Source organism: Erinaceus europaeus, chromosome 7, assembly GCF_950295315.1.
Source record: "Erinaceus europaeus chromosome 7, mEriEur2.1, whole genome shotgun sequence".
Classification (NCBI taxonomy): Eukaryota; Metazoa; Chordata; class Mammalia; order Eulipotyphla; family Erinaceidae; genus Erinaceus; species Erinaceus europaeus.
In genome coordinates, this window is record NC_080168.1 from 108,917,261 (window position 1) to 108,932,574 (window position 15,314).

At 35.9% G+C, this 15,314-nt stretch overlaps 1 protein-coding gene and 1 pseudogene across 1 annotated transcript; both read left to right on the forward strand.

Moving 5' to 3' along the window:
• Positions 1 to 2,252: 2,252 nt before the first annotated feature.
• Positions 2,253 to 3,191, forward strand: LOC103109091 (olfactory receptor 6C2-like; annotated as a pseudogene).
• Positions 3,192 to 11,725: 8,534 nt separating this feature from the next.
• LOC103109219 (olfactory receptor 6C2-like) lies at positions 11,726 to 12,679 on the forward strand. Its single transcript, XM_007518263.1, has one exon. It carries the CDS (start codon positions 11,726 to 11,728, stop codon positions 12,677 to 12,679), a length of 954 nt encoding a protein of 317 aa, XP_007518325.1.
• Positions 12,680 to 15,314: the final 2,635 nt, after the last annotated feature.

The following is a 15,314-nucleotide window of genomic DNA, read 5'->3' on the forward strand; positions in this document are numbered from 1 at the left end:
ATGTTGTGCTGTGCTGAGTTGTAGGTATTCCAGTCACTGAGGATTCTCATTAGTGACTTTGGAACCTAATTCACTTAGGACTTGCCTTTAATGACTTGTTTTCATGTTTGGCAAATAAAAATACAACAGCCTTATTACTGTAAAATGTGTCCTCTTAACTTTGAAGCTTTCTATATCACACTGATCCAAAGCAGAAGAACTTCTAACATGTCCTCAAACCTTGGAATTGGAATTAGTTTCCAAAATAAGACCACTGCTTTAGCAAAGACTTGGTCACGTGAGACTTCACAAATAACTTCTCTTATAAATACTTTGTTATGTTTTACTGAGAGTAGAGAGGTGCTTGTAGCTAATTGACTTGAAGTAAAGAAAAAGAAAGTAAATGATTTTGAATTGACTGATGCTTTTATTGGATTGGGTTTGTGTATTTATTTGAATATTAGTGAAACCAAGGACACCTACAGAACTGTGAGATGGCAATTATTAGAAGGTATAATTAACATATTTAGTTCACTATAAGATAGTGAGCTGAAATCTCCCACACAGTGATGTCAAATTTCTAATATTTAGGAAAAATCACATATTATAATGTTTGCAGAGTTTTGTAAATCATGAACTAGAAGTTTACAGATTCAAGAAGAAAGGCAGGCACTCGGTCACTAGATTATCTCAACAGTAAGGAAAAAGAGAGGATGTGTAACTCTTATGTACCAAATGAGTTTACTATGTTACTTGACTTGTTAATACTTCAACTGTTACTACTTGTGATCGGTACATATTTTGGGAGTGCTTACATTGCATCCAAAAAACATTAAATATGCATTAGAGCAATCTCTGGCCGATTTACTATGGTGGATTATCACTTGGTAGTGACCTTAGTACACTTTTGAAAAGGACTGTTTTACATTTGAAACACACACACACACACACACACACACACACACACACACACACACACACATATATAGAGAGAGAGTGTGTTATGGAGAGCACAAGGTATCAAATCTGGTGCTTTGTGTATGCAAATTCCATGCGCTATTCCTGGTACCTCTCTGCTCCAAGGCAGAATACTTTAAAGATATTAAGTGAAACTTTTCTTAGCCAGTTAACAGGAATTTATTATGAGTAAATTTTGTTTCAATTCACTAATGGTTTTAAACAAGCATTGGTGACTGAAATAATTTCAACAGTTATTATTGTAGGTAGGTTTAAAGCCTAGCATGCTAGTTCAGTTAACCTGGAATTTTAGAATACAACAAATAATTTGTTTCTAGTGTAGGTTTAATAAAAGGTTAATTTCTTCCTGACAAGTGTTTTACATTTCAATCAAATAGTTGAAAAGTGTCTTTTGTATTTTTTTTTTATTTAAGAAAGTATTAATTAACAAAACCATAGGGTAGGAGGGGTACAATTCCACACAATTCCCACTACCCATTCTCCATATCCCACCCCCTCCCCTGTTAGCTTTCCCATTCTCTATCCCTCTGGGAGCATGAACCCGATCTAGATGAAGATTTATGACTTTGTGGAGAGATAGTTTTTTACTCTGAGTGACAACTTGTCACTGCTATGAAAAGTTTGAAACAGAAAAGACTGAGTTTCATAAGAAACTATACAAATCTCTCTCTCTGGGAGAAAATTTTATCCAGTATTTATTTGTTTCTCTTTCTCTGTTTGTTCTCTGACAGTCATTCCCTTTCTGCCTCCCTCCCTGCTTCCCTCTCTTCCTGAAACCCTCCCTTTCAGCTGGTTCAAAGAAAAGTAAAAGGAAGGAATAGCTTTTAGGAATGGTGGAGTTATGCAGGTACAGAGCACTAAGGATAATGCTAGTGGCATACTACAAACTTATTTTTGTTTTTTACATTGTGAACCTGTAGGTGGTACATAGAATTATAATGTGGTAAATTAGAAGACATTAAAGAACTGAGTTTCTGTGCCTTAGTATTTCATTGAGTGTGTATGTATGTATGCATGTATGAAAGAGTTTGATTATGTACTAGAGTTCAAATTAAATTTAAACAGCACAAAAATTAGTAAGAAGAAAATCAGCCTGATCTGAAACTCTGAAAAAAATACATTAGCAGTGCCAAAAACCTGAATTATTACTAAGTATTCAATATAATTTGAAGATACATGTAATCTACAATGCATTGCTTTTCTACATAAAATACATTATAATTTTTGTCACACTATTCTCAGAACTCATTTTTCTTACTTTTACAGGCACACTGATAATCAGTTAGTATCCAGGAATGAGAAACCGCACAACAACAACCACATTTATCCTCTGGGGACTGACAGATGATCCTCAAATGCAGATTCTGATTTTCATATTTCTACTTATCACCTACATGCTGAGTCTTGTTGGAAACCTGACCATCATCCTCCTCACACTAACAGATCTTCACCTTAAAACAGCAATGTATTTTTTTCTTCGAAACTTTTCCTTATTAGAAATCTCTTTCACCTCAGCATGCATCCCTAGGTTCTTGTACAGCCTAACCACAGGTGACAAGACCATCACCTATAGTGGTTGCATGTGTCAAGTGTTTTTAATAGATGTCTTTGCAGTTACTGAATTTTTCCTCCTGGCTGCCATGTCCTATGATCGCTATGTGGCCATCTGCAAACCCCTGCATTACATGACCATCATGAGCCATGAGGTCTGCAAAAGGCTGGTCTTCTGCTGTTGGACGATTTCTTTGTTGATCCTACTCCCACCAATTAGTCTGGGACTAAAACTAGAATTCTGTGACAATAATGTCCTAGACCACTTTCTCTGTGATGCTAACCCTATCCTGAAGATCTCATGTTCAGATACATGGCTCTTAGAGAACATGGTCATTGTCTGTTCTGTGTTGATCTTTGTTGTGACACTTCTGTGTGTGGTTCTGTCCTACATGTTCATCATGAGAACAATTCTGAGGTTCCCCACTGCCCAGCAAAAGATGAAAGCTTTTTCCACCTGTTCTTCCCACTTTATTGTGGTTTCTATTAGCTATGGTAGCTGCATCTTTATATATACCAAACCTTCAGCATAAGATGAAATGACCCTTAATAAGGTAGTAGGAATACTTGTTACTTCTGTTTCCCCCATGTTAAACCCCTTCATTTATACTCTGAGGAACCAGCAAGTGAAACAAGCCTTTAATGTCTTACTTAAAAGGATTGTACTGCTCTCAAAGAAGTAAGACTGTGAGGGAAATTTTCTTGCTTTTCTTCTGTTTTGTTACTTGAACTGTTCTTGGCTGTTCATTTTTAGTACATTGATTCATCTAGTATTCATGTGTCTTCCATTTATTAACAAACAGTATGATAGTTATAACTTTTATGAAAAAGACTGAAAGTATTTACTTTGATAATTTCTATATAGCTTTGTTCAGATTTTTCCTTAATAATGCTGAAAAAATTAGGTTAGGTGATATGTGTGTGTGTGTGTATGTGTGTTGGTGCATCATTTCTCAGAAAAACCTACTAAATATAATGAGAAATAATGTTAAATTGAATTAATATTTGTTTAAATGTAACTAGGAAATAAATATCAAAATCCTATAGTTTATGTAAAATAAAGCTTAATGTATAATGTTAGAATTCATTCATCATTTAAAAGAAGCATCTTTAAAACAGCTACTTATTAATGGTTATAGTAATATGTAGGAATTTTCATAACATTGCCTCAGACTATCAGGGATTGCTTTAAAAGGATTACTTTGGGGAGTTGGCGGTAGCACAGCAGGTTAAGCACGTGGCTCAAAGTGCAAGGACTGGCTTAAGGATTACTTTAAGGCTCTTAGCAATGGTGCACTTGGTAAAGAGCCCACATGACCCTGCACTAGGACTCTGACTCAAGTTCCTGATTCTTAGCTGTAGGGGGGATGCTGTGGATGTAGTTGGCTATAACTGCAGGCCTCTTTCCTTTTCTAAACCCCAGCCCTCTCTCTTACATTCTGAGTCTATTAGAAAATAAAGAAGTATGAAAGAAAAAAATAGAAGCCTCTGGGAGTTGTGCAGACACTGATCTTTAACCATATCCCTAGTGACAAAAAAAAAGTGATGGAAAAATAATGAAATGAACAGGAAGAAGAATAAATCAATGCTATTTCTGTTTGATTATATCCTACCCTGAAATCACATAAATCAGATTGATAGTGATGTACTTATTGAAATATAAATGTGTTTTTATATAATTAAGCATTTGGTTGGAAGTCCTAAAAATAGACCGGGAAGAGTGATAAAATAACGATAAATAAGATAATTTACTGGGAAAAGGGAAAAAAGTAACAAACCAAGAGGAATACTGATTAAAATACTTTGATTTCTAAGAATCAGATCCTGGTGATTTAATTAATTTGTATTATTAGTGAATTATTGTTCACAAAATTTTTAGATTTCAGGGGATATAATTCCACACCCAATATAGTGTCTACAAGTCCTCATAACTTCCAATCAAATTTGGTGCCCTAGAATTGCTATAACTTTCACAAAGTTCAAGGGATAGTTTGTTTACCCATTTTCCAAGTTTTTGGGGGGAGGGGATTTGGGGGCCAGTCAATAGTTTACAGTATAGTTGGTTACACATAGGTGCAAACTATCATCTCCCCATTATAGCTGTCATCATGCATGCAGACTCCAGGGCCCCTCAGTCTATAACTTTCCCTCCTTCCCGGACTCTATTGCTTTAGTGGAACCTCTGTTCCACCTAATGTCCCTTACATCTTTGCTTTTTAATTTCCACTTATGAGTGAGTTCACTTGATAGTCACCTTCTCTTTATGGCTTATATTCCTAAACATGTTACCATTGAGATCCAGCCAGTTTCATCCTACTTTATGACAGGGTTGAGTTTCATTGAATATAATCCCACATATTCTTTAGAAATCAAATAGTTCAGCTATAAGCAATAGTTATAATATGGATACAATTTCTTTTTTTATTCTTTATTTATAAAAAGGAAACACTGACAAAACCATAGGATAAGAGGGGTACAACTCCACACAATTCCCACCACCAGAACTTCATATCCCATCCTCTCCCCTGATAGCTTTCCTATTCTTTATCCCTCTGGAAGTATGGATGCAAGGTCATTGTGGGATGAAGAAGGAGGAAGGTCCGGCTTCTGTAATTGCCTTCCCACTGAACATGGGCATTGACAGGTTGATCCATACTTCCAGCCTGCCTCTCTCTTTCACTAGTGGGGCAGGGCTCTGGGGAATTGGAGCTCCAGGGCACATTGGTGGGGTTGTCTGGTGGACACAATTTCTAAATAAAAAGTTCACTAAAAAAGTAGGCATTCATATGAAAAAGTGCTCCACAATACTTATTTCTAGGTGAATGCACACCAAAACCACAATGAGATACTGCCTCCCACTTGGGAGAAAAGTCTACCTAACACAATAGGAGGGCCAGCAAGAAAACCTCATTTGAATATTGTGTTGCCTTAGTATGTGTGAAAGTTCAAATAAGTTCAAGCCTAGTCCACACCTTATTTTAGGAAGCTTTGGTGCCATATCCCCCCCCCCCCACCGTGCCTCTTTGACAAATGTTGATGAAGATTTAAAAAAAAGAAACTGGTTTGCTATTGGTGGGAATGAAAGCTGGTGTACTTTCTATAGACAACAGTATGGAGACCAGTTAAACAAATAAAATGGAAATACTTTAGGATTTAGCACTGCCACTCCTATGCATATATTGAAAAGACATGGAAGCACTCATTTGTTCATTGTGGGTCTAATGCATGTTTGAGCGTGGATGGTTGATCCTCTGGAAGCTCGTCTATCAGACTCCCCTTGGCATGCCAGCCTTGTTGTTGATCACGATGTGGCCAGAGGACACGGGGGAATTCTAACCTTCCTGTCAGTCTTGAAGGGCATCACTTCACCCTTCCTCCCTCTGGTGGGCTTTGTCTTCTTTAAATTTCTGTTTCCCATTCCTGCATCACCATCCATACCTTCTCATTGCCTTGCTCTCTTTTCCCTTGTAAGGAAATACTGGTCTCATTGGCCAGCTTGGCTACTCCCCCTACACAGCTACCCCTTTATAAACTTGTAACTGAGACAATAGTGTTCTGTCCTCCGCCATGTTACCCTGAAGAGGTTTATTGTATTGTCTATTGTATTGTCTGCTGCCATGGTACGCTGAGAAGACCCTCAGGGAGCTCACCCCCTGCCACTGCTGGCCCGAGGTTCTCTGCTGCTCTCACTCTAAGCTCTGGTGGCTAACAGACCAGGCAGTGACATGGGAGCCTGGCTGGCTCGTTCCCCGAGGAACCCAACAGTTCATCAGTTCATAGCTGCACTATTTATGAATGTCCATTGACAGAAAACCATAGAGATTTTAAGACTCTAAAGTATGCAACTGATGCATACCTCTCAAGAAAAGTTTATTATTTTAATCACTTGTGAAGTGCTTCACCACCTCATCACCTTTCACTTGTAATTTCCAGCACACTGAAACTACATTTGATCCTTATTTTCTTAGTTCCTGTTACTTTTCAATTTGTGCACCCTGTACTTAGTATCTTCTTCTTTTTTCTGGCTTCCCAGTCTCCCTGAACTTTCAGCTTAAATGACAGTACCTCATGGAATCTTTTTATGATTGTGTCTTCCTAGTCCATGAAGAACTCCCCTACCAACACTGTATTCATTCTTCTCATCCACATTTGTGGTGTCACTTACTTGCTGCTTGTATGATTCTTGTTTATAATGCAATGCCAGGGAATGGACTGAGGTCCTTGAACATGCAAGACCACATTAATTTACCTTGATAACCAAATTTATATAATTTGTTGGGCATATGATAGACAGAAACCTCAGATTGCTCCCTCCAAAATGGAGTTTCCCTGGTGCTCTTTCTGGTGCTCTCATGTGTTGCTACGGCTCAAATTCTGGCCCTCATGCATGGAAAGACCTGCTCTCGGCTGCTGATTGTTTCTAGGGCTCAGGATCTCTCTTATTACCAAAGTCCAATTTTATGTTTCTTTGTCTTGATCACACAGAAAATGGTAAATGCCTAGCAAATGTCTCCTTAGCATTCCAAATTCTGTAATGCTAGCAAAGATTCTAGTTGCTTTATGAATGATAAATTTCTACTGGAAAATGAATATTTTATATTAATAAATACAGAATTTACATTTGATATTAAACTGGATAAAATAAAATTAAGATGTGAGTAATATTTAGCATTCAATTTTAATAGTTATTTTTATATTTCTGAATGAAATAATTAAAAGGAATATAGACAATTGTTGAAAAGCAATACTTCTGATATACAGTGTTATATCTGAAGTAACAGATACTAGTTGCTTTTGTTTTATTGTTGTAGTTGTTATTTTTATCATCATTGTTGGATAGGACAGAGAGAAATGGAGAGAGGAGGGGAAGACTGAGAAGGGGAGAGAAAGATAGACACCTGCAGACCTGCTTCACCGCTTGTGAAGCGACTCCCCTGCAGGTGGGGAGCTGGGGCTTGAACCAGGATCCTTACGCTGGTCTTTGTGCTTTGTGCCACCTGCGCTTAACCCTTAGTTGCTTTTTGAAGAGATAAACTAATGGAATATGAGAATTTTTTATGCTAAGAAATACAAAATTTACATTTGATACTGATCTAAAAAATAAATTAAGGTATGAATGATATTTACTATTTAATTTAAACTATTTAAATATGAATTTAAATAAATTTCTGAAAGAAATGATTGAAACAAATGTCTAAAATTATTGAAAAATAATACTAATGATTCTACAAGTTATACTGAAAATCTGTTACACTTGGAAAAATTAAAGTTAAGAGAAGTGAGCTATTGTAATGAAGTTGTAGAATTTTCTGTATGAAAAGTTAGCCTAAAATAAGTCAAAAAATGGACTGAAACTGATAATAAAAGTTTGAAAGAAATTATAGACTATTATAAACACAGAAATAATAGCAATAATGCCAACTTCTAGGAAAACCTCTAGGTAGGAAAAGATTATTTGCATAAAAATACATTTTGCAGAATGAGGAGATAGATGATTGACAGGGTACTAAATTTCCATGTCTTAGGTTTAAGTTATATACACAGCACAAAATTTGTCAGAATTGAGCATGTTTTGGTGTCTTTTACACATACACAAAAATGGAATCTTACAAAAGCAGAAAAATCCATGATGCGGACAGGCAGTAGTGTACTAGGTAGAGTGTACATGTTGCTATTGGCAAGGATCCAGATCAAGCTGCTTGGTCCCTCAAATGCAGGGGCAAGGTTCATGAGAGGTGAAGAACTACTATTCGTGTCTTTCTTTCCCTATTTATCACCTCATCCCTCCGAATTTCTGTCTTTGTCAATAGGGAGAAAGAGAAGTGTGTGAGGGGGTGGAGATTACACAACTAGGAGTGGTGGGTTCATCTTGTAGGCCCAGTGTGACAGTGAGAGTCCTGGTGGCAATTACAGAAATAAGAAAGGAAGTAAGATAGGAAAAAGAACTGCATTTTTTTCATCACAATAGTTGACTTAAAATACACAATGGATAATTTAAGTTTTAAAATCATTCATCTTTTTAAAATATTTTATTTATATTAATGAGAAAGAAAGGAGGAGAGAGAGAGAGAGAGAAAGAACGAGACATCAGAACTAGATTCACTCCACTTCTATCTGACACTAAGTCCAGTATAACTCTCATACCCCGTTAACAGAAATGTAAAATGTTAAGGGCATGTTGGAAAATAGTTGTCTTATTTAGTAAAGATTGGAACACATACCTAATTTATAAATAAACTTACCATTATACTTATTTCTAAGCTGTTTACCTAAGAGAAGCAAAGCATGTTTTCATAAAAATATAATAGACATTTACTAGTATCATTTAAAAAATATTTATAAAAAGGAAACACTGACAAAACCATAGGACAAGAGGGGTACAACTCCACACTACTAGTATAATTTTTATGTCTAATAACAACCTTGAAAGATCCCACGAATCTATCAACAATGGAATACTCCTCGGAAATAAAAATAAATGAATGACAAATACAAATGAAAACAGAAAGAAACTAATAATATTGCAGTACTTTATTCATTTAAAAATCTATAAGAATGCAATCTGGTTTTTAGTGATAGCACATGCCATTGGTTAACTAGAAATAGAAGAGTATAGAAAGAGGGCACAACCTGTTCCTTTCCCTCCTTTCCCAGAGTTCTTTGCTTTCATGCAATATACCACATCAAGTCCAAGTTTCACCTTATGCTTTCCCTTTTTGCTTTTGATTCTCAAGTTCCATATATAAGAGGATAAAGGGACATTGGGATGCTGGTATTTCTCCTAGACACCAGTCAAAGGGAGGTAAGAAGTTGTGCCTAAGTATTAAAGTTTGTACTGTCAACCATTAACCACCCAATAAAATGCTGCACACATGTTCCCATAAAAAAGAAACAGAGCACAAGGGATTGCAAAGATACAAATAACACTGTAGTCATGGATGTAAATATTCATATTAATATGTTTACAGAAGTACAACCATGTGAACATTTATCAAATTGTGTAATTTATTGTATGCTGATTTTCCTCTAGTGGTGTTGTTATTAAATGAGAAAATGAACTAAATAAGCCTGATAATTGTCCTCATCTCTAAGGACACTGGAGGCAAGAACCATTTTTCATTGTTTTTCTTTTGCCAAATAAAATTACCCCACAGGCTCATTAGTGATTTTTGAGTATTAATCACCAAGGACCTTTTGATTATTCACTTGAGTAAGTCAAGTTGTTAAAGTGTAAACCTCTGTCCTGATCAAAGATATCGAAATACCAACTCTTCCAAAAAATAGAAAGAGAGAGATACTTTCAGCATCCAGTGCTGTAAATATCATTTTCAAGTGTTAAAATACACAGGGAATTATTTCCTTATTGCATGAGGACAGCAATCTCAGAGACACTTGAGTATGTTCAGAGAAACTGTGAGGATGGACATGCTGCATGAACAAAAGTAAAAAAGCAGTTCCAAGGAAAATCTTTATCAAATTTACCATTTTCTTTTTTTTAATTAACTTTATTTATTTATTTGATAGAGACAGTCAGAATTTGAGAGGGAAGGGGGAGATAGGGAGAGAGACAGAGAGACACCTACAGCACTGCTTCACCACTTGTGATGCTTTCCCTCTGCAGGTGGGGATTGGGGGCTTGAACTTGAGTCCTTGTGCATTGTAACAGGTGTATTCAATCAGGTGTGCCACCACCTGGCCCCCAAATCTACCATTTTCACAGAGTAACTTTAAGAAGTACTATTTTAAGACAGCATAAGGAAGCTATGATTGACTGAAAAGTAAGTATGATAGCATTTTATAACATTAGCAGCATATCCCTTTGTAAAAATTTGACTATTTTTCTTCTGAGAAAATTAGATTATATTTCCATGTATAAAAAGCATATATTATTTTTATATCTTATAAAAGTTTCAATGTTTATGCATATAGTATCATAATATTCAATAGGTAAACGTTTAAGGGACCCTCATCTAAAATATCTTGTAATGACTACAAATTGGTAAATAAAAGAATTCATTGTGTGTGTGTACATGTATTATTCCCTTCATCATTCCAGAAATCTAACTGGAGCAACATCACTTTTTAGAGATCCGGGTTTCCTTTCAAATATGTACAGGAAGATAAATTAACAAGGATTAGTTGGTTGTATTTTTGTGTCAACTGGTTTACTGGAGTATATGGTTACATAATATAATACTGTACAGTATATTGAAAGAAATTTTTATTTCCACCAGGGTTACCACTAAAGGTTAGTGTCTGCATGACAAATCCACTGTTCCTGGCAGACTTTCATTTTTAGTATAGACATAGAGAAACTGAAAGTAAAGAAAAAAATAGAAAGATAGACACCTGTAGTATGGCCTCACTGCTAGTGAAGCCTCTTCCCACCCTGCAGGTGGGACCTAGAGTCTATTTTTCAGATCAGTGTGCTCAGTAATGGAACCTAGGCCAAAAGACAGAATGTTTGAAAAATGTAGAAGAGGAAGAATCATAGTGAAATGGGGAATAAATCTATAACAAGGAAAAGAAAATTTATATGTGGTTGTCTGTGAGAAGTTTATCATTGTTGATAGGAGAAAACATACTGATACATAAAAATTAATCTAGCATAAACACCTAAGATCTGATCCAATTATATATTGTGAGTTAATATAATGAAAAAGAACAAATAGCTGACTTGAAAACAATAATGATATAATATATATATTTAACTTAGCCCTAAGTAGGAAACAATTAGGGGAAGTCAACATATTTGTTACACATAAAATTGTGCCAAATTAATAAATAAATCTAACTATATCTTGGTTTGATTTACATTATAATACAAAAATATAGTGAAGTAGGGAGTTGGGCGGTAGCGCAGTGGGTTAAGCGCATGTGGCGCGAAGCGCAAGGACCCGTGTAAGGATCCTGGTTCGAGCCCCTAGCTCCCCACCTGCAGGGAAGTCGCTTCACAGGCCGTGAAGCAGGTCTGCAGGTGTCTTTCTCTCCCCGTCTCTGTCTTCCCCTCCTCCCTCCATTTCTCTCTGTCCTATCTAACAACAACAATAATAACGACAACAATAAAAAAAAACAAGGGCAACAAAAGGGAACATAAATAAATATTTAAAAAATATATATAGTGAAGCTAAAGTTGATTCAGTTTAACCAGACAAAATAACCTAACAATAATTTCTCTCAACTATTGGACATACAGATTGAACATACATCAGCAGTGATGAAAAATTATACAGTAACAACATTCATACTGATGGGATTGACAGATGACCCTCAGCTGCAAGTTCCAATTTTCATCTTTCTGCTCCTCACCTACCTGCTGAGTGCAACTGGGAACCTGACCATCATCACACTTACTTTTGTGGATCCCCATCTCAAAACACCCATGTACTTTTTCTTAAAAAATTTCTCCTTTTTGGAGCTCTCATTTACGTCTGCTTGTATTCCCAGATACTTGTACAGTATAGCAACAGATGACAGGGTCATTACTTATAATGCTTGTGCCGTTCAAGTGTTTTTCACTGACCTATTCGCAATAACAGAATTTTTCCTGCTGGCCGCCATGTCCTATGACCGCTATGTGGCCATCTGCAAACCCCTGCACTATGTGACCATCATGAGCAGCAGAGTCTGCAGCAGGCTTGTATTTTGCTGTTGGCTGGCTGGATTGTTGATCATAACCCCCCCACTTAGTCTGGGGCTAAATCTAGTATTTTGTGACTCTAATGTCATTGATCACTTTCTCTGTGATGCTTCTCCGATGATAAAGATATCATGCTCAGACACATGGCTAATCGAACAAACAGTTCTGATCTCTGCTGTGCTGACCCTTATCTTGACTCTGATGTGTGTAGTTCTGTCGTACACTTACATTCTCAAGACAATTTTAGGATTTCCATCTGCACAGCAAAGAACAAAAGCTTTTTCCACCTGTTCCTCCCACATGATTGTGGTGTCCATCACCTATGGCACATGCATGTTCATCTATATGAATCCTACAGCAAAGGAGGAGGTGACCATTAACAAGGTAGTTTCTCTGCTCATTTCTTCCATCTCTCCTATGTTGAATCCATTTATTTACACACTGAGAAATAAGCAGGTAAAAAAAGCCTTTGATGACTCAATCAAGAAAATTGCATTACTCTTAAAGAAGTGGAGCAAAATTGGAAATTAAAAATTTAATTAAAAAGTTAATGGCTATTAAACCTTTCTATTGAAGTGTAGACTTTTCTTTATCTTTCAATAGCATATTTTTCAATATGTTATACTCCTAGAATCCTCTATTGATGTTATACCCTGTAATGAATTAATTTATTCCCTTTGGCTTTTACTCAAACTTTTGTAAGAATTTTGTCTCAGTAAAGAATACCAGTTAGAAAGTAAGTAGTATACATCGTTAGATATATATTATATAAAGATCACCGGTTAGAAAGTAAGTAGTATATATTGTTCCAGGTAGGAATAATACCAAAATGCACCTTTTAAAGTATACATGATAAAATGTAAGACTGTGCCCCAAAGCTTTTTCTACAACTTTGCTGGTCTAACTGCTTCCCAACATGCGTGTTGTTGTTTCACTGGCATTTTCTTTTTCTATTATTCTCCTTTTTTTTTTTTTTAGAAATTTTACTTATATATATATATATATATATATATATATATATATATATATATATCATTTATTGGATAGAGACAGAGAGAAAGAAAGAGGGGAGGGAATAGAGATAAGAGATCAAGTAAGAGACACTTGCAGCAATGCCTCACTGCTTGTGACGATTTCCTCATGCAAGTGAGGCCCAAGGGCTTGAACCCAAATCCTTGCACATTGCAACATGTGCACTAAACTAGGTGTTTCACTGCCCAGCCCCTCCCTGACATTATCTATCCAGTTGTTTTTGTGATTTTTTTTCAGAAACAAGACACAAACAAAATTGACTCAGAAATATAAGATAAGTAATAATCTATGCATTGCAGAAATTTAAAATGTGACTGGAATAATTAAAAGAATAAAGTTTTTATAGAATGCCAATGGTATGTCTTACATTGAATATCACTGCATTATATATTTTTTAGATTTAATTTTCCTTTTGTTGCCCTTGTTGTTTTATTGTTGTAGTAGTTATTATTGTTGTTGTTATTGTTGTTAGATAGGACAGAGAGAAATAGGAGAGGAAGGGAAGACAGAGAGGAGAGAAAGATAGACACCTACAGACCTGCTTCACTGCCTATGAAGTGACTTCCCTGCAGGTGAGGAGCTGGGCCTTGAACCAGGATCCTTATGCCAGTCCTTGTGCTTTGCACACCACTACATTATAACATTATATGACTTTTAGCTATGCACTGTTGAAAATTGATCCAAAGGGCTAATAGAAAAATGCCAAAGTCACTGATCATCAGTGAAATGCAAATAAACACAAAAATGAGATACCATTTGACATGTGTGAGGATATCACACATTATAAAAGACTGAAAAACCAGCTGTTGGAGAAACTGTGGGGGGAAAAGAACTCTCCTACATTACTGGCCTAACCCCTATGGGAAGCTTGGAGATTCACCAGAACTCTAGTAGTGGATCACCTTATGACCTAGCAATCTCTCTCCCTGGGATCTACCCAGGGAAAACAAAAGCTACTATCTGAAAAGACTTGTGCACACCAGTGTTCATAGCACAGGTTGTCATAACCCAAACTTGGAAGCAACTCTGATGCCCAATGACAGATCAATGGCTAAGGAAGTTATGGTGCAAATACACAGTTTACTCTTAATATCTTTCCTATGTGTCATACTAGCTATAGTCTTCACATTGTATATTACATCCAACTGCTTATTTACCATATAACTAGAAGTTTATATGTTACAAATGTCTTTCTCCAGCTCCCCCATTCCCTAGTGTGTTTATTACAAGTCTGACCTATGAGTTTGACCATCCTTCTTTCCCTCTGTTTCTCCCTCACTTCTTTCCCTTTGTAGGAACCCATAGTTTTCAGTGTAAAATTTTTCACCTTCTTTGTGAAATTTATTCCTAGATATATATTTTTTGATGATATTAAAATTATTTATTTCTTGAAGTCTACTTTTTTCCTACTTTCTCTTCTATTTCTTTGAAATATCAAATACTGAACTTAACCTTTCTTGGTCTGACTTATTGTACTTAGCACAATGTCTTTAAGGCCCATCATGCTGTTACAAATGGCAGAATAACTATCAAATGTGTAATTTCTTACTTTATACAAATGTAGATATAAAACTCTATTTCCTATACATCTGAAGAAATCAAAGATATATATATATATATATATATATATATATATATATATATATGTATATATATATATATATCCCAAGTGACCCCATTTCATCAAGCGGTTAAAATATCTGAATAAATATCTTTCCAAGGAAAACATACAGAAGACTCACAGACATGTGGATCAGTTATCCACATTACTTATTATTAGATAAATACAAATCAAAACCATAAGGAGATGCCACCTTACACCAGTCAGAATGGCTTACATGGAAACAACTGAAAACAGCAAATGCTGGTGAGAAATTTTGAGTCTAAAGTATGCACCACATGATACCTCTCAAGGAGAGCTCAGTATTTTAAGTACTTGTTAAGTTACTGTTGAAGAAGTTTCTGATTCCAGCCTTCCTAAACTTGTTAATAGAAATCTTGCTGAATTGCCACTTTGCCTTATGCTTGGCGAAATATTTGTTTGCTTGTTGTTTACCAGGTATATTCCTTTGACAAATAAACCACGAGGCCTGTATTTAAGGCTGTGTCCTGTTATCACAAGAATACTGCTCTA